At 38.8% G+C, this 19277-nt stretch overlaps 1 protein-coding gene across 4 annotated transcripts in view; it reads left to right on the top strand.

Moving 5' to 3' along the window:
- LOC121408599 (probable E3 ubiquitin-protein ligase HECTD4) overlaps positions 1-19277 on the top strand; it is a 75863-nt gene that overhangs the window by 45498 nt on the left and 11088 nt on the right. For all 4 annotated transcript variants that reach the window (XM_041600121.1, XM_041600122.1, XM_041600123.1 and 1 more), the window contains 22 exons: positions 233-380; positions 979-1172; positions 1694-1980; positions 2714-2876; positions 3033-3111; positions 3851-4041; positions 5168-5303; positions 5531-5719; positions 6445-6600; positions 7078-7253; positions 7932-8047; positions 8589-8692; positions 9228-9389; positions 10294-10448; positions 11269-11512; positions 11897-12164; positions 13076-13345; positions 14194-14465; positions 14599-14765; positions 15216-15663; positions 16443-16570; positions 17119-19172. In XM_041600121.1, the coding sequence (XP_041456055.1) occupies positions 233-380; positions 979-1172; positions 1694-1980; positions 2714-2876; positions 3033-3111; positions 3851-4041; positions 5168-5303; positions 5531-5719; positions 6445-6600; positions 7078-7253; positions 7932-8047; positions 8589-8692; positions 9228-9389; positions 10294-10448; positions 11269-11512; positions 11897-12164; positions 13076-13345; positions 14194-14465; positions 14599-14765; positions 15216-15663; positions 16443-16570; positions 17119-19172 (6107 nt within the window). The remainder of the gene's footprint in view (positions 1-232; positions 381-978; positions 1173-1693; positions 1981-2713; positions 2877-3032; positions 3112-3850; positions 4042-5167; positions 5304-5530; positions 5720-6444; positions 6601-7077; positions 7254-7931; positions 8048-8588; positions 8693-9227; positions 9390-10293; positions 10449-11268; positions 11513-11896; positions 12165-13075; positions 13346-14193; positions 14466-14598; positions 14766-15215; positions 15664-16442; positions 16571-17118; positions 19173-19277) is intronic.

Here is a 19277-nt window from a genome sequence, read left to right as displayed (position 1 = left end):
ATGGGTGAATTTTTTTCTGGCGAGAACGCTGCTTATGCATGTACGTTATTTATTCTGTTATTTATAGTAATTCGTTCTATTATTATTTGTTCATTCATTATCTTCTATTCTTCTATTCATTCTCTCAATTTTTTTTTTTGGGGGGGGGTCAGATGTATAAATTGGCTGTTAATTTTATGGAATTGCCCTTCAAGTTTCAAGTTTATTTAATGAATTATTTTTGATGGAACAGGAGTGAAGAGAAGTGCCTGGTTGATAGTCAGTTGGTCAGTTTACTGGACAGACTATGTAGCCTTGGTCATTCATCTGGTCAGCCGTCAAGGCCAGAATCTCAGTCAAGTGGTCAGAGGGTCTCGGCATTGGCTTGGGCAGGCTTCCAGGTAAGGCCATCTCACATCTTGGTTGGCCAAACTTTAAGCAACATGAGAAATTAAGAAGACATTTTATAGATGAAAATACCAAAAGTATGATGATACAATTAAAGTAAATAGATTCCAAAGCGCCCTCTATTTGTTGAACTTAAGATTTGTTTTTAACAACAAATGCAAAGAATTATTACCATATTAGTTATAATTTTGTAATTTCAGACCAACTGAAGCTGAGTTGAAACATAATGTAAAGGAAAATTGTACATGGGGGTGGCATTCTAAATATTAAAGCCAGGTTTACCCAGACTTAACAAGAACTTTGTTCCTAATTTCTATGGAATGCTAGGTATCATCTCTTTAGTTAGATATTTCTGACAATGATAGTGGACAAAATAATTCCATTGAAATTTATTGTATCCTTGCATTTTCCTTTTTTTCCTCATTTTCATAACAAAATTGATTTTTTTGAAAAACTTTTCATTACATGATTTAAAAAAAAGAAGTTTTTATTGAAAGAGATGATAAAGGGCACTCCATAAATATTGTGTTCCTAGTGTACTGTGTGTGGAACACACATTTTGACATTCATACCTTCTGTGTTCAATCCAAGGTGCTTGCTAACCGCTGTGTATCGTGGGAAACAGATGAGGTATCCCAGGATGCTTTGGGATATGCGGGTCTTGCTCGTCAGGTGTCTTTGCTTCTGACCAATCACCTTGCTCGAGCGACGGAGAGCTGTGGCAATGAGGCAGCGGGAAGTGAGGCCCTACAGGAGGTTCTTAGTCTACTGAATAACTTATCTAGGTTAGCAATAAAAACAAGATTTCATTTATAACAGTCGCTAACACGTATACAAATTCAGATTTCATATTCAAATTGTTTTATTCTCTCAGTAAGAACTTACAAGTCATAAAAACAAATATGATTCAAGTATGTATATGTACATGTCTTTGATACAAGCTCTCTGGAAGAGGTAGGTGTGGATTCAGCTGGATTTTTTTTTTGAGAGGCCGACTATTGAGCAAAAACAATATTGTCCCTGATTGGATTAAGTTCATGTTTTAGGTTGTACATTTGTAAGTAGAGATTAACCTCACTAATTGCTTTTCTCCATCATATGGGAAAAACAAGTACGATAGAAGTATGTATATGTCTTTGATACAAGCTCTTTGGAAGAGGTAGGTGTGGATTCAGCTGGATTTTTTTTTTGAGAGGCCGACTATTGAGCAAAAACAATATGGCCCCTGATTGGATTAAGCTCTCGTTTAGGTTGTACATTTGTAAGTAGAGATTAACCTCACTAATTGCTTTTCCCCATCATATAGGAGTCGTATGGGTCGTGCCATCCTAAGCCAGCCAGCTTGCGTCTCTAAGCTTCTATCTCTTCTCCTCGACCAGCGCCCGTCTCCCAAACTTGTTCTGATCATCCTCCAGCTGTGCCGAGTAGCGCTCCCTCTGATGAGTGCCCAGGACTGCGCCCATGTTCAGCTGCCAGCGTGGGGGGCGGAGCTGGCTTCTGCTGCCGGTGGAGAAGGGGGCGTGACTACAAGTGACCCGCCTGCTCGTATTGCCAGTCTACTACTAGCCAAGCTTGGGGATTGTGTAGTCCCAGGTAAGGAACCTGGTGGGTGTTTCATAAAGCTGTTCATAAGTTAAGAGCGACTTGAAGAACGACTGGTGATCCTTTCTTGTGGTAAATGATATACACCATTGGCAATGGTTTAGCCCGTAATAAAGGTTTACCAGTCATTCTTAAAGTCGCTCTTAACTTACGAACAGCTTTATGAAATGGACCCCAGTTGATATCAGGATCATGGCATGTGATGTTGTCATGTTTCTGGTATGTTTTCAGCATCTTGGAGTCCTGGAGCAGGGCTATAGCCAGGAAAATAAGTGCAATACTTCCATTTCAATTCAGTCCAAGTCTACTCAACTTCCTCGTCTATTTCATTTTCTTAAAATTCATGCATTGGTTGAAAGAATTCAATATGATTCTTGAATAGATTCAGAAATTGAAAATGGGGAATGGCATACATCAAACCCCATGCCTTGTGCAAGCATAGTTTCCTATCTATGACATCAACAATGCCAAAGCTCTGACTTTGCGAAAAGGGTATTTTGTGGGATTTGTATCATATGACCAACCATAATGGGGGTACTGCTCACATGTGACATGACAAATTAGAATTTTCAGAAATGTGCAATTCTTTCTTGGAAAGACTTATGCCAAAATACGTTTCTTTAATTTCCTGAATTTTTAATAACCAGTTTTATATTGTGGTGAGGTTCCCCCTTAAGATGAGTTCTCAGTATGTCTATTTCCACCCATTGCTTGATTCCCTCAGGATGTCAGACAATCCTAGCTCCGGAGCAGCTTGGTCATCTATCATCAGTGAGCTTTATTCCTGATAGAGAGGATGATCTGGAGGACCAAGATGGCCGCCTCTCCGTCTTCCTTCATAAGAGAGAGGATCAGTCATCTCGGGAAGTCATCCAGGCTCTTCTGAGGTACGTGGTAACCTGTAGCTTTTCATCATCATTTTCTTGAATTGAATTTTTTATATCAAAAGAATGTACAATTGAAACAATTTTTACATGGGAAATGATGTTCATTTTATGAGCTGATGGTCATATATTGAGAGAGATTATAATTTTTTTTTCCAGTTCTGAGGGTCGTCCATTCAGGCTTGGGAGTGGAGCTAACATGGAAAAGGTTCTACGTATGGATCGTAACATGCATACAGTAAGCTGAAATTCAGATCATATTTGTATTTTACAATGATAATAATAATACAAAACATTTATAGGGTGCTTAATACGGGCATTTCTAAGCTCGCTGTGTTCTGAATTTAACTTTACATGGGATAAAAAATTCAATAGGCATAATAACACAATGTGTGACAAAACTCATTAAGAAAGAAAAAAAAATGGTAACAGATTAAAAATGGTGTGCACCTCCAATGACCAACCCACAACTTGGATTAATTGATTGAAATCTTAGAAGACAACTGGCAGTCAACATGTGCCTTTGCTTACAAATTTTCATTTCATTCCCCTCTTAGATGATGATTCACGTCTTCAATGGCTTTTCATATTTTATAGCAATTAAATAGTAATAATTAAATAATGATAATAATTTAAGATAGTTGTATATCGCACTTATTCACCTCGTTAGGTGCTTAAGGCACTACTACATTACCCAGCTAAGCTTGGCTACTGATTCCAGTGCTCACAGTTTTTTGAGGAATTACTGCCTGCCGGTGCCCATTTACCTCACTTGGGTTGAGTGCAGCACACTGTGGATAGATTTCTTGCTGAAGGAAATAACGCCATGGCTGGGATTTGAACCTGTGACCCTCTGTTTCAAAGTACGGGGACTAATCCACTGGGCCACAGCGCTTCACAATGAAATCAATCACAATACTTGTGAGACAAGGTCCTGATTATGTTCTACTGATACCTGTTCATGTTTGTTTATTTAGAATGGCAAGGCTGAGCTCTTCACGGAGGATGCAGCGACGGCGATACAGAAAGCAGGCAAGCTAGCACAGGCCGGTTTCTTGGTGAGTGTAGGCGCTCCGACGGAGACCACTGACAGTGAGAACAATAACAAGGAGAAACTCAAGGTCACTGCCGAAGCTGTTTGCAGAGAAAAGAATGCTGAACTTGCCAGGTACAGTTGCCTCACATTTTCCACCCCCTCCAATTAATGTTACATAGAGGCTCATAGATTTTGGTCAGTATGAGCAGTATTGGTAATATTGTCTCTCTCAGTTTTCATGATTGATTGTCACTTGTATATAAAGATTTATAATTTGGTTTCAAAGATATATCATATATATATAGTATGTATAGTAATATATATCATTAGTTTTCTGACTTTGAAACAGAGGGTCGTGGGTTTGAATCCCAGCCATGGCGTAATTTCCCTCAGCAAGAAATTTATCCACACTATGCTGCACTCAACCCAGGTGAAGTGAATGGGTACCCGGCAGGATAAGTTCCTTGAATGCATGAGCGCTGAAAGGCAGCTCGAGCTAAGGCCGGGAATAATAATAATAGCAACGCACCTCGGAATAGAATATTTCTAGATAGATGGCACTATATAAATGCCTATATCTATTATTATCATCATGGTTTTCCTTAACCATCCAAAGAATGAAAATGGAGACAATATACAGCTATACTGTAAAGTTGGCTCCCCTAAGAAGAAGAAAAAATGCCTTCAACAAGCCACATGTAGGGATTTGGGGAGCTTTAATCAGGTCCCATCTCTCAAAACAAAAGTAACATTAGGTGATTGTGCATCTGCATGTATAGCCCCAAAACTCTGCAATAGTGTAATTACCACTGGAAGTCAGGAAAGCACTGTCATTTAATGTTTACAAATAAAAAAAACATCCATGGAAAAATTTTTGTTTACCAAATTTGATTGGCCTTTTTGGTCATAAGAGAAAAGCGCTCAACTACAACTGTTCATTCCTATGTAAAAAATATAAATGCTACACAAAGATTTTTTGTGTGTTGCAATGGATTGCAAAGTAGCAGAGCTAACTTCTATTGGTTGTTAAATAGTTTCTGTGCTCCTTTAATCCACTATATTATTATTGTTGTTATCATTATTGTTATTGTTGTTATTATTATTATTATTATTATAATTATGATGATTGTTATTATTATTATGATTATTGTTATTATTATTATCATCATTATTGAACCATTTTTGCAATTACTGAGACAAGATGCATCATGAAATAACGCCTACATTCATATAAGCTGTCTCATTTTCTTCTTTGCAGAACGGACCCAGTGCGACCTTTCATCAGTGGCCATGTTGCTCACAGCATGGCGTCTGAGGTCATAGCTCTCATGCATAGCTTGCTAACAGCACCTGAATCTAACACAGCCAAGATATGGGCATCTGCTGTAGAGAGGGTCAGTGAAAATGACTTATTTTTCTTGTTTTTTGAAATTTTTGCTGTCAGATACATTCAGTGTTCATGATCGAGTTCAAAATTTGCATATATTGTGTTCAGACATTTCAGAGTCTAAAGATTGGTTTAATACTGTTAAAATTGGGATATTTGGGAGCGGGGGGACTTTCAAAGATCTTGGCTGTCTATCGTAACGAAAGAAAAATTCATTTCGTTCTTTCCATGTAGGTCCTATCACATGCCTTGTGTCAAGTGCCTCTGCTCGTATCACAACAGTCCAGTCACATGACCCTGCTAGCCTCACAGCCGCAAGGACCAGACATTGAGAAGCTCCTCTCCACCTGTCGTCAAGTGGTGGCAGCATTCTGTGCCCTCGGTGGTTTCCAAGACTGCGTCAAGATGGGATCAACAGCTCAGGTACTTATTGAAGGAATTTATTTGATGCACATCCTGCAGCCCCCTCTCGAGGCAATGCACTAATGCATTATTGGAAGCGTGTGATTCACTTCAGTTTCTTGTATTATTGCATTCTTACCCATTTCAGAAAGTATTGAACTTAAGAACAATGTCAGTATAATTAAAGAAAGTTAGGAAGGAATCTATATGAGTTCATATTATAGCAGATGTTATCCAGCAACAAAGAATGAAAGAAAGAAATAATTAAAATAATATGTACCATTTGACTAAAAAAAGAAGCCTTTTTCTGTTATAAGACACTTAACTTTTAGTAAAGAATATTATGAAAAAAAATAAGATACAAGCAAGGTGTACAGTGCTTATGATGATTTTATAATAAGGGCAATACAAATATTGCATATTATGTACATTATGGATTTTCTTATTTGTTTTTATTTGAGGATCAAACAACTAAGTAAATGAATAGGTAATGAACAAATTAGGTCAGTGATCCAATTATTTGAATTTTTTTAGCTTAACCATGCTATTGTTTAATTGGCCATCATGTTGCTGACATCAAGCATTTTCCCTAATGATTTCTTATGTTTATCTGGACATTGTTCAAATTTCCTGTAGAAAAATTATGACACTGATGGATTTCCATAGAAATTCAATTGATTTGATCAATCGTAACTCTTCGTAAGATGGGGCCCAGGTATTAATGATATTCTCTATTTTCTGTTCAGATTGTTGGAGATGGCTGTGTGCCGTTAGAAGCTCATGTATTGAGTTTAGCTGAGCATCAAGGAATCGCTTCTGTTTCTGTCAAGGCCGATGATATCCCGAAGATTAGCAATCCTATGGATGTATCTATCAGCAGGCTTATACCCCCTAAAAACATTGTAAGTCATTCAGATTTGCAATTTCATGAATGTTATCTGTTATCAGACTTATGCCACCTAGAATAAACCCAAACATTGCAATTAATTAATTGAGGCCTAAAACTGCTATCCTTCTAATTTACAGAGTCTTTGTAGGGTTCTGATAGAATTTATGTCAAAAACTCAGTATCAACATGTTTTCCTATGGATATTTTGTTTAAAAAATTTCTTATGTATTTCTTTGTTTTTCAAATTTTTTCAGCAGCATTGTAAGTCTGATGATGAAGAAAATGAAAAAAATATTCATCCAATAAATGTGAAAGTAAGGATACATTTTATGAATTTTAGCTGAAAACATAATTTGCATTTGCCAAAAATCACATTTTTGAGCAATTTTTGGTCTGATGTACACTTACAAAATGTTGCATGATTTAAAAAAAAATTGTCTCTAAAGTTGAAACTTTTACTGATTTTTTTGTTCATGTTGTATCCACTAAGGTACTCCCTCTCCAGCAGCTGTCAATCACTGAGAAGCTGGTAACAGCCTTACACAGCCTCCTCCTCCCCCAGGATGGCCAGGGCGTGTGCCCCATGCTAGTACCCCTCCCTGCTGAAGATGATGGCAACAGTCAAGCTATGGCAACGTGTCGGGTGCTGGCCGAGATCAGCTCAAGGTATGGTCCCATCCATTGCTAAAATTGTCAGGTTTATCAAATGAGGACAAGCAATGTAGGCTATCTGTTATTTGCAAGGCATCATGCATGGAACTAACATGAATTTCATTTTCATGAATTTCATTTTCATGAGTTGCTTAAGTATGCTGATCCGAAATCAGATTAAAACAAAATTAATAACTTGAACTTAATTTAAGTAGCCATTTACATTTTCTGCCTTCAGTCATCTGATAGATCTGATTTAATTAAATGAGAGCTGCATGTGTGTTAATTATATAACAATTTTTACTGTGTCTTCATAAAATTCATACGAAGCTCTTGCGCATTTCAATGTACATTTACATGTATGTTTGAACATTTTGTAAATTTGTAATATAATATGATTTAGAAGTTGAAATGCCATTAAGCAGGGTCTACAAAATCATTGCTTTTGTTTGATCTCTATATCATTAAACATTACGAAGCATTGTGGCCCAGTGGAGAAGTGTTCTGACTTTGAAACAGAGGGTTGTGGATTCGATTCCCAGCCATGGCGTAATTTCCTTCAGCAAGAAATTTATCCACATTGTGCTGCACTCGACCCAGGCTTAGCTGGGTAATATAGGAGCGCCTTGAGCACCTAACAGGGTGGATAAGTGCGCAATATAAATACCCTTTATTATTATTATTACATTACAGAGCTTGTGCAGTCCTTGCTCATCACATGGGTGATTCTAACTTTGCCTCAGAGTTTGTGATGCAGACCAACCGACCCTTAGAGGTGCTCAAGTCTCTTTCTCAACAATGTGGTACAGGTATGTTCTGGTCTGAAGCTACTTCAAGCCAGTTCACCCTTTGATGTAGTCTTCTATTCATAAAGAAACAGCGGACTTGAGCCAACACCCTCTTCAAACTTTTCCACACAGTTATATATTGCCCATATAAAGTTTGTAAAGATATCCCTTTATGGGCCAATATGCCCCCCACACTGGCCATGTGCCGTGGCCAAGTGGTCTGTGGCGCCAGACTACACCATGAAAGTCTAGGGTTTAATGCCGGCATGGCCCTTCACTAAGGCATTTTTATATACATTGCTCCTTTAGTTGCCATCAAATAAATAAAAGTGCGCACATGTTCAAAAAGAAAAAAAAATATGCCCCCCCCTCCGTAGTATTAGGTTTATAGATTTTATGTGTCATGAATTTGAAAATAATGAGATTGCCTTTTCATGTTCTCCAAAATGCATTTGTAACACTCAAAGACTAAAAAGTAGCTCATGTATCCTGCCTGTGTTAAACTAATTGTTATTCTAGGAAATACTGCAGTGCTGTGTACACATATGTGTTTTTGTTACAGGTGAGAGACAGAAGGTAGTAGTTGCCCAATGTGAGAAACTGAGAATGCTGTATAGAGACTGTGCCAGGCCTCCTACACCACCAGCCAAGCAAAACATCTCTAGTGTAAGTCACGTCACTATGCTGTACTTTTTATAGTGTCAATGGTTCAGGGTCTTATTCTTAAATAAATGATTACAGAAAGAAATATATGTGCTTATATAGTGCCCAACACTATAGTGCCTAACACTTACTGTATTAGCAGTTTTGTAAGTGCTGTACAATGGTAAATTTCGGAATTGACAACTTGTCAGTGCTGAAAAACTTCATGAAAAAGTCAGTTAAGTGCAACATTTTTTTTTCATCAATAATGAAGAGACTGAATTCATGATATATCTTTTATAAATAAAAAATGTTGAGTTATTTTTTATACTATTCATTGATTGATGTAAGGTAATTTTATCAAGATTGTCATATATATTGTTCTGTGTATTTTGGTTGGAAAAAGAAATCCATTTATGTGTAATTTGACATTCTTATTATCATTGATAATTGCACATTATTAACAGTAATAACTTCTTGTTTTGAAAAGGAAGAAGAAAAATGGTTGAACTTCAGGTTTTCTTCTGCTAATACACATCTTCTCAATTGATGTTTCCAGGTTCATGACATGACCCTTGACCCAAGCCGTTCCTACCCACCGATTAAGGCCTGTCTCTTCTCGCGATGCATGACCTCCTTGACCTTTCTAGGCGACCCCGTGACCTCCGGTGGTCTACCAGCCGGTGTGATGTGCTATGCAACTCAGTCAGTACCTCAACAGGTATAACATGATATTTTTACTTGGTCTTCTAGCAGTTGGTCTAGTACTCTATTTCTCATTTGAAATTTGAGGGTTTTGTTTAAATCTATTGCATATTTTTTGTAAGATGGGGTCCAGATCACCCTGCGAAAAACGATAAAGTAAGTCTAGTCATAAATTCATCATGTAAATTATAGGTCATATTATTTCAATTTTTAAACAATTGCTTTTTCTTTTGAAATTATTGTTGTTTTGTTTAAAGTAGGTGTATATGTTTTTATTCATGAAAATGTTGCCATACATGTCTATATCAGGGCAAAAAGCCACAATATTTTTTACTTTTCTTTGGCAAAGTGGACCATCAATGTAAACATCCTGAATTGAGTTTGTCTCTGTGTTTTCTCGTATTCATTTATTTTGGTTAAATGCTGAATGAAATATTAATAATAATCATATTTGTTTTGTATTGTACTTCAAAGAATGCACTTAAAATGTGTATGAAGTACTCTTCTTCTGTTGGATGTAGGACATGTTTTCCTTTCAGCAAGAAATTAATTCAAAGTATTCTGCTCCTAACTAACCCTGGTGGGTGTTTCATAAAGCTGTTCGTAAAGTTACGAACAGCTTTACGCGTGACTGGAACATGTTCTTAGGTCATAACTCAATTACATATGGATAACACATAGCAAAAGAAAGGATCACCGGTCGTGTGTAAAGTAATTCCTAACTTACAAAGAGCTCTATGAAACGGGCCCCAGGTGAGGTGATGGGTACCCTACAGGACTAATACTTTGATTGCACTGACCGTTGGAAGCAGCAGCTTGGGCTAAAGAGAGGTAATATTAGAGAGCCTTGGAAATGATTATAGCTGAATAGATGGAGCTATATGAATGCCTATTATTATTATTATTATTCTCTTATATAGGCAACTTCTTTTTACTGGGAGCTTGAGATCTGTTCTTATGGCGATGCTGCGGAAGATTCTGGTCCTAATGTTTCGATGGGCCTGGCCCCTCCTGCAGAGAAGAAGGATGGTGCTAACAACTGGACCAACCCGATTGGAACTGTGCTGTTCCCTGTGTGAGTATGAGATTTTATTTCAGTATTGAATAACAGGGCATGCCCATGAAATAATCTGCCTTTTAGTACATACGACACCAATTTCCTCCATTCTAACTTTAATCCATGAATTGCTTATTCCATGATAATTTGAGAGCATTGTAACCTTTCATTTGAACTAGAAATCATGAGACCAATCATTTAAAGGACAAATCCACCTTATCAAAAAGTTGTGAGTTGTGCATATCACTGTTTTGTGAAAAATAAGAGAAACTTTAAAATATCGTAACTTTCTTATTTCACATCCGATTTTGATGAAATTTTCAGCATAATGCTTGTTTGATTTTTCTCTATTTATTCAAATTAACATTTTTCTGAGGTGGATTTGACCTTTAAGGAAGGTCTCACAACAGGGGTTTGGACATGTACATGTATGCTTTTCATTTACTTCCATTATGTACATGTCAATTCCAAACTAGACCAACATCAAACACATGTAGTCATCAGACCATTAATATTATGTGTATAGTCTGAATGGCTAAGATTTTTGTCAGTTTTCAAAAATCCATGGAGACTGGAAAACACGAATGTGAGGCTTGTGTTAAGAAATTGCAACAAAATGTTGCAATCTTTTTGCAAATCTATATGCACTCTTTTAATGATAAGATCTAGAAAATCAGAAGCAGATCAGTAATCAATTACAAATTTGCAATTATTGTGAGGCATATGATTGATTTAGGGACCACAAATAAATATTCATTTTTTTTGCAATGCCTCAACTCACCAAATAATATTGAATGTGAATCGATCTGAATATTACCTATTCAATTACTTTTCACAGGAGTGGGCATGCCATTCATTACAGCGGGGCGAGTCTCCTGCGCTGGAAGAGCGTCCGCCTGGACATCACTCTCAAGGTTGGTGATGTCATTGGAATGGGATGGCAACAGAACGATGACCCTTCACCTATGAACGGGTCAGGTGGAGCTGGTCATATCTTCATGACCCTGAACGGTCACAAGTTTGCCCCTACCCTGGAGGAGGTTAGTGGAGGGCTGTGGCCGGTCGTACATGTTCAGAAGAAGGTAGGTTGGTTGATATTAAATGATGATGATGCTGATGATGATTTTGATGATGATGATGTTGATTATGGTGATTATGGCGATGGTGCTGGTGATGATGATGGTGATGATGATGTTCCTGTTGGTAGCCCCTACACTGGGGGAGGCATTAATCCTCATTACCAGGTACCTCGGAGAAGACCTTAAGCTGTCAGTCCTCTGGTTGCTTGCTGACAGGCATTCATGCTTTCTTTAATGGCAATCAGGTAAAATAATCACTGCCATTTACAATGACCAATCCACTGTAGGTGGTTTGCAGAAGAATTTTGTATTCTGGTCATCTGTTTAGAATACAGATTGAGCATTAAGTACCATAAAAAATGCAAGATACTTTTTTCCTTCGAACAGAACACACAGGTCCGAGTCAACTTTGGTAATAGGCCATTCGCCTATGTGGATGGCCACTGTCACCACACGGCAGCGCTCGAATCATCGGACTCCCTGGAGGAGATTACTGCTAATTTTGGGGCTCTTCCATTCGCTATGATGGGGGAGAGCGACAGTGATAAGGAGCCCACCCCTCCATCGACTCCTTCCACTGAACAGGCATCTCCAATGATCAGTACTGCTCCAGGGATATCATTCAAATTGGCAACTCCACAAAAACCAAAGAAAGGTAGGACACCTCGGCTGGGGTGAGAATGCTTTGTATCTAAATAAAATCCAAATGTTCACACTGTGCCAAATCATTGCTCACTACAGAGTATGATTTTCTTTTCTTTGAAATGGCATAATGGTTTTATTGAGATAGGAGCTGGGATTTAGAGGAGAAGGAACATTAATTGATGAAATATGTTTTTGAAATTCAGATACTTTAACTGCAGCAACAATATTCAACTCGGAGTTTCAGGTTGTTAAATCAGTAGTGTGTCTCGATGATAGTTGGTTGAGATATAGAAAGACTTTAAATAACACATTTATAAATGATTTGAGATAAAAAATTGGCGGGTATGTGTGTCCAGATACTTAAAGCTGATGCCATCTCTCTTTCAATTTTTTGCTTATAAAACTATTCATCGAATATTGGTCACTTGTCAGTTTGTTGAACTTTATATGAATATAGTTGTTTTCTCTTTCTTTTCTGTGAAATGCACTCAAGTAATGAAGGTGAATCATTTTCAGTTGGTGTAACCAAATATTTTCGTATTTTTGGTGAAGAATTATTTCATGTTATAATCATTTGTTGTAGAAAATGCTGTAGAAGACTTATGTATGAAAAAACATGATGTACAAGATAATGTTGAAGTCTTTTTATTGTTTTAAAAAAACTTGTGTACTAAAATGTTGAATACTTATGATGTGAAAACCCATGTCAATAAACAATTTGTTACACAAGACATGTGTCATAGTGTGTTGTTGAAAGTATGGGTTGAAAAGACACATTTCATAGGAGACTATATTGTAAAAACTTCTGAAAGCTTTGTTGTAAATGTCTTTCAATAGCTTTTCAACTCAAACTTCATCCTCCATTGTTTTGGCACCTCTTAAAATCTTCAATCATTCTCGTTTAACCCATTAACTGCACAGACTATGACGTTACTGAATCCCAGCTGTACAGCCTACCTGGGGTGTACGCCGATTTCACGACGTCGGGTCTTTCCCCTCACCAGACGGCCCTGTCCTCTGCCCAGGATGACTCCGATGAAGAAGAAAGGGATGGGGACGGACAGCAGGACCATGTATCGTTGTTAGTCCGAGCCTGGGAACTCAAGGTCTTCCCGGTCATCAGGAGGAGGTTCAGGAATGAAGCGGAGAGAAGGTCTGGCCTGGAGCAGATCAAAGGAGCTCTGCAGTTAGGTGAGCACCAAATGATGTGTCATTTCCCTGAGAAGCCTGTAGCCTTTCAATCTTGTACGGTTTCTTAAACTCTTTGTTTAGCATTAACATGGATATTGAATGGCCATTGCACCTCATGTGTGTTTGATGCCCAGTTGTGCTTTAGCTAGAAATGCAAATCATTTTTTGTTTACATCTATAACCTTTACATCTGTTACAAAATCATTTGTAATATGCATGATATTGGCGATGCTGGTGAATGAAAGTGGATGCAGTATGAAATTTTTTTAATTTGTATTAAATTTTGCATGGTTGTGAGCAGTAGATGGTTTAATCATGAATTTCAAGAATTGTGATATTTTCTTGAAAATAAGAATCAGTAAATTATATATTCAGTCAGATTTGAGGCTAAATCCTGAATACAGGCACTGATGTTTTTTCGCTTAGTTGATTTTATGTGCTTTATTTTTTTTTCGCTTAGTTAATATTACATGCTTTATTTTTTTATCCATACATGTGTGATGCTTGTGTACTCAGCACATCTCAAAGAGCATACAGGAAGTTGCTAACTCTTAGTCGTTATTCAAAATAAGATTCTTAAATAATAGTGATGATGATGGTAATAGATTTTTTTCTATTTAGAGAATGGAGGACTGATTTCATTGAATGATTATGTCATGAGTGTAATGTAGTATATCTTAGGAGCATGATTTTGAAGTTTGTGTAGCACTTTGTAATGTGACTCTTTTGGTGCCAGTTGATCATGATTTTCTTCCAATGCATGCCATCGACTGTGCTCTACATCCAAAGAAGGCATCTCTCTCATGTAAAGTGAAAGTAATCATTGAAATATCTGTGTCTTCCCAAAGGCATGACAGACATTGCCCGTCAGACCGTGGAATTCCTGTACGAGGAGAACGGTGGCATCCCTCGGGACCTCCACCTGCCAACCATCGATGACGTCAAGCAGGAGGCCGCTAAGTTCACCATCGACAAGGTCCGGAAGGGAACCACGGTCCTGATCAGACCGCTGGGTGAGGAGAGCACCGGGACTGCTGGAGGGATGTTGGTACCCAAGTACGCCATCAGGAGCATGCTGAAGACACTTGGTCTATCAGGGGTCGTACTGGATGTGGATACGGTAAGAACCAGACATTGATCATTTTATTCACTGTGGAGATGTTCATTGACTTCATCAAAAAGCCTTTTCACTACTCTATAGGATTGGATTTTGCTGTCATGAAATGTGCATTTTCTTTCTCTCTTTGCTACAGCAACATGAGTTAGTCCAGGTGGAGTCATACCTGAGAAGTGAGGGAGTTCTGGTAAGATACTGGTATCCATTAGACATGTTAGAGCGCCCTCTATCAGGCATGCGACGGGTCAGCAGCTCATTGACCGGGACAACCTCCATTGACATCTCTAACATACAGCTGCACAGGTAGGAATCACAAATGAATGAATCACTGACAATTGTTATAAGCTATTGAAATGCTTGCATTTGATTGGCTCAGAGCAAATTTGTCAGTGACAAGGTGCTTCATAAAACACTATCCTCATTTCACTTTTGATTAATATTACAGTCTCAAACTAATTCCAAGCAAACTCAGTCATTGAATATACCAAAAAATGTTCTAAAAACATGTTCAAGTTATAAATCCAAACCCTTAAAATGTCATTTTGGAACCTGAAAGTATCATACATGCACTAGCATTCCCAAATTAATTTTCGTAAATTTTGTTTTATCTGCATTGATTGCAAATACAACTGTATATATATTTTTAGCAGTTTGATGATCGGGTAAAAATGGTTGACCATTTTTTAAGGCTAATGTACTTTAAGTTGATTTGATTCTTTGCTACATGTACATTATATTTCTGTTAACACACAGAGAGCTTCTGCAACTGGAATCATCCTTGGCTCGCCTCTACTGTCGGACAGCTCTAACCAAGTTCCTCTCTCACTGTCAAAGCCCAGAGGTCATTGAAGCAATACCATGTTCCCTTTCACCCCCGCTGACTGAGCAGCACCCCTCTGCCTCTCCGCTCGCTGCCAACGGTGGCGCCAGACAGCACATCTCACACCTACAACTCTTGTCCAACCAGCTACTGACGTCATCTCAGCAGAATGGGCAACTCCATGAACCCTCCTTGCTGACGTCGTGCGGCGTTGGCCACAGCTTGGCACCGATCATCACAAGGAGTCTCACAGCCATTTTCTATGGGGCGGAAGAGCTGCCGTTCCTCAAGAAGGAGCTTGCTATCTCCATAGCAACAGCAGCGCAACAAGGAGAGAGACATCTCTTGGAGCTGACCAATCAGATTTGTGGAATCTTCCAAGTATGTTATTCTTAGTTGTTTTAAATGCCAATTTTTGCTACTTTCTCCTCTGCATTTATTAGCTTTACCGGTTGACAACTGAATTCCTGAATAAAATGCAAATAAATCATTTTGATAAAGATGATTTCCACTGATTTTCTAGTGACAGTAAGGATACTTGTATATGATTGCCCATGACCACAATTTAGCGTTTGAATTATTTATGAATGCAAATATCAATAAAAAAAATGCCATTGCATAGTGAATATAGTACATTGTATCATAGACCTACATGTAATCATTTTTTTTTTCATGCAAAAATATAGGAATGTGGCAAGAAGCTTGCAATCAATGACACGTCACCTTTAATCTTCAAAATCATTATATCTGGGCCCTGTCTTACAAACAGTTATGATTGATCCGATCAACCTCATCTACATGGAAATCCATCACTTGTCATAATTTTTCTCACAGAAAATTTGCGCAATGACCTGTGTAAACAGAGATCACACTGAATTGTCAAGAAACTATGAATTTATGAATACAGGTATACATCATATCTTAAAACTATGTGGTACTAACATGCTTTTTAGAAAATGATGTTGCTGGCTTTCATAGTTGTGGTTTATTTGATCAATCGTAACTCTTTGTAAGATGGGGCCCAGGTATAAGTTTTAACATTCATTTCAAATCTGCAATAGATGGCCGATTTTCATTTTACAACAATCATAATGTAATTAGATTTTCCTCAGAATTGATTGATCGATTGTTAATATCATCTCCTATGGATTTTTTTACAGGACCCCTGTTCAGCCTTTGATGTAGAATCAATTAAGATTGGTGAAAAGATCAACAATAATTATTTCTTCAAGAATGCTGTGGGTTTGGTGGTCAGCTGTAAGAGAGATATCCCGTCATCCCATAGAGAGTAAGTCATCCTTAGATAATCTTAAGATGATCCTTATACTACCTGCATTTGAATATTGTTTCATAATGAGAGCAAAATGATCTTGAATTTGAATAATCAAGAGAATTGATTCTATCTACCAATATTGATCAAACAAAATGTGTATTTGGCTTGTTAAGTCTTTATGATGTAATTTGCTGTAAAACTTGCCTAAATGTCTCTGTACAGGGTATGGGAACTCTTGAACCCTGGACTTTGAAGTTATGTCAAGCTGTGTATGGCTGTCAATATGGAAGAACTTGTAAACCTAATTTAAGACCTGAGTAATTTTAATGAAACTTCATAACTTAATGTTCATATCCTGCACTCTTAGATTTGATTTGTTGGTGTGAATTTCAAGTCAAATATAAATACAGCAAATTGAAGTTACCCAACACAGAATTCATTGAACTGAGCTGATTAGATATGAATACATAATACATAATGTTACAATACACAAATGTATATGCTGACAAAAGATTATGAATGGAGTAAACTCATGTTCCCCATGTTGTTGTTTCAATGACTAGGTCATCTCTTTACCAGGCCCCTTGGGCAAGGGTCAGCTGCTATGGCATGGGACAGAGAGTCAAGAAATCTGGTAGTGTTGCACCGTTAGAGGTGGTGAGCTACCCTGCCGATGTTACTCTTAACAATTCCGGAGGATTGGCAGCTCCCTCTTCCCACATCGTCGATCCTTATCCTTCTGTGGTGCTACCCTGTAACAAGATACATGTCAAAGCAGGTGTGTCTCCAGCTCCAAACTATGTCATGACCATCCATGGACTGCCTGCAGAGTTCCCGCTGGCCATGGCATTTGTGGAGTCACTGATAGGGTGTCGACAGGAGATGGGCGAACAGCGAGTCGATCGGCATGCCAGTGTGACGTTGCGACCTGTGGCAGAGAGTGTTGGTGAGCGGGAAGGGATTCTGAAGAAGCCAAGGAAGATTTCCACCATTGTTTATATCAGAGTACTGGAGTTACTAAGCGGATATGTTGGTTGGGCAGCAGTGCCGGCTGTGATCAAGGAGCACTTGTTTCTTGTTATGGCTCAGGTCTTAAGGCTTATCCGCAAAGTAGACGATGAGGATGGAGCAAGTGCCTCTCCTATCACAATGGTTCCACTGTCAGTGTTGGCAGAGTTGAGAAGGTTCCGCTCTGAGCTTGGAAAGCTGTTTGATGAGGAAGCACTTCTAGCAGTGATTGGCAGTGGCTCAGTGGCACCAGGACAACACACATCTTATTTCCAAGCCCTCATGGAACTTTGCTTGGCTATGTCAGAGATCGATCAGTTTCCTTCAGCACCTCAGACAGGTTCTTCTTCTATCTCGGTAACAGTCACTCTTCCCTCCCCACGACCAGCCTCCATGGTGAGCCCCAAGCAGCTTGTGAGGTCCAGCCCTCAGGTCACATCCCGCAAACGTCGGCCTAAAATGAAGAGAGCTGGACAGCAAAAGAGGACTCCTCACAATAGTGAAAGTGACAGTGGTGAAGCATCATCAAATGGTGCAAACAATCCAGAGGATATGCTGTGGTTTCATCGTGCTTCTACCTTGAATGTTATTCTAAGGTACCTCGATAGTCAAGATCCACAGGGGGAGTCATCCATGAGAACAGCCATCAGGGATGCACACCATAGTGTGACAACTCCGACTGCCTATTCTAGGTTGGTGGTGATCTCAGGATTACCACCGAACATGGAGGAACCAGCAGCAAGGAGGGCAATCCTCAAGGCTTGTAATCAAGCAGGTGGCCTTTTCAAAGATGAAATATGGATCCCCATCCAGGAAGAGGTGAAGCCACCAACCGCAATTGATGCAGACCCTAAATCTGAACAGTCACAGGTCTCAGAGTTGACTGAATCTGATCCACCTGTACAAGGTGCTTCAGATCAAACACAAGAAGAGATATCTGCTGCTGCAGAACAACAGGAGCCTGAAAGGACAACCGAATCTGACACACCGACTAGTCTTCCTGTAGACCAAGATACCAACCAGTGTGAAGCGTCCAGCACAGAAGCTAGCAGTGAACCCAAACCCAGCAGTAAAAAGAACTTTGTTCAGGGATATGCAGTGATTGAAGTACGCAGTAAAGCTAAAGTTGAGGACATAGAGCATGCCCTTTTGAATAGCAGGATCCTGGAAGACTCCCTTCCATTTGACAATGACTCCATGATGAGTGTCACTGGAGAGGATGTACTCACTATTGCAACAGTCACTCCTTCCCTCCTCACGGAACCATCAGAAATGGAAGCTCTAGTAGGGTACCTGAAACACAAGCTCCTGCCCCATGAGACCTCTGAGCAACTATCCTTAGGTGAGCAGTCTTCAGCAGCTCTAGAGGACATCTTCAACAGCTGCGTCAGGTGCTCTCACTTCAAGTCCAAACCCAGCCAGGACTCAGATGCAGCCCAACCTGAGATATGCCTTTCCAAAGAACAGATCCTATCAACCTGTCCAGGGAACCTACTCTTTGAATTCTTTACCACCATGCATCCATCCAAGATGACTGTAGAGGAGTTTGTCTGCGACATCATCCAGAAGTATGGAGTGCTGCTACCTGATATCAAAGAGAAGAAAACAGGTTGGTCTTTGATTAAATACCTATTGTTCTTAGCAATAGACATGATGTAGGTGCTAAAAGATTCATTGTAAATTGATTTTTCTGGGCATGCTGTAGTTTCTTGTT

The sequence above is a fragment of the Lytechinus variegatus genome, chromosome 2 (assembly GCF_018143015.1).
Source record: "Lytechinus variegatus isolate NC3 chromosome 2, Lvar_3.0, whole genome shotgun sequence".
In the NCBI taxonomy this organism is placed as follows: domain Eukaryota; kingdom Metazoa; phylum Echinodermata; class Echinoidea; order Temnopleuroida; family Toxopneustidae; genus Lytechinus; species Lytechinus variegatus.
The sequence above is the reverse complement of the archived record's forward strand: the minus strand, read 5'-3'. Positions and strand labels throughout refer to the sequence as shown.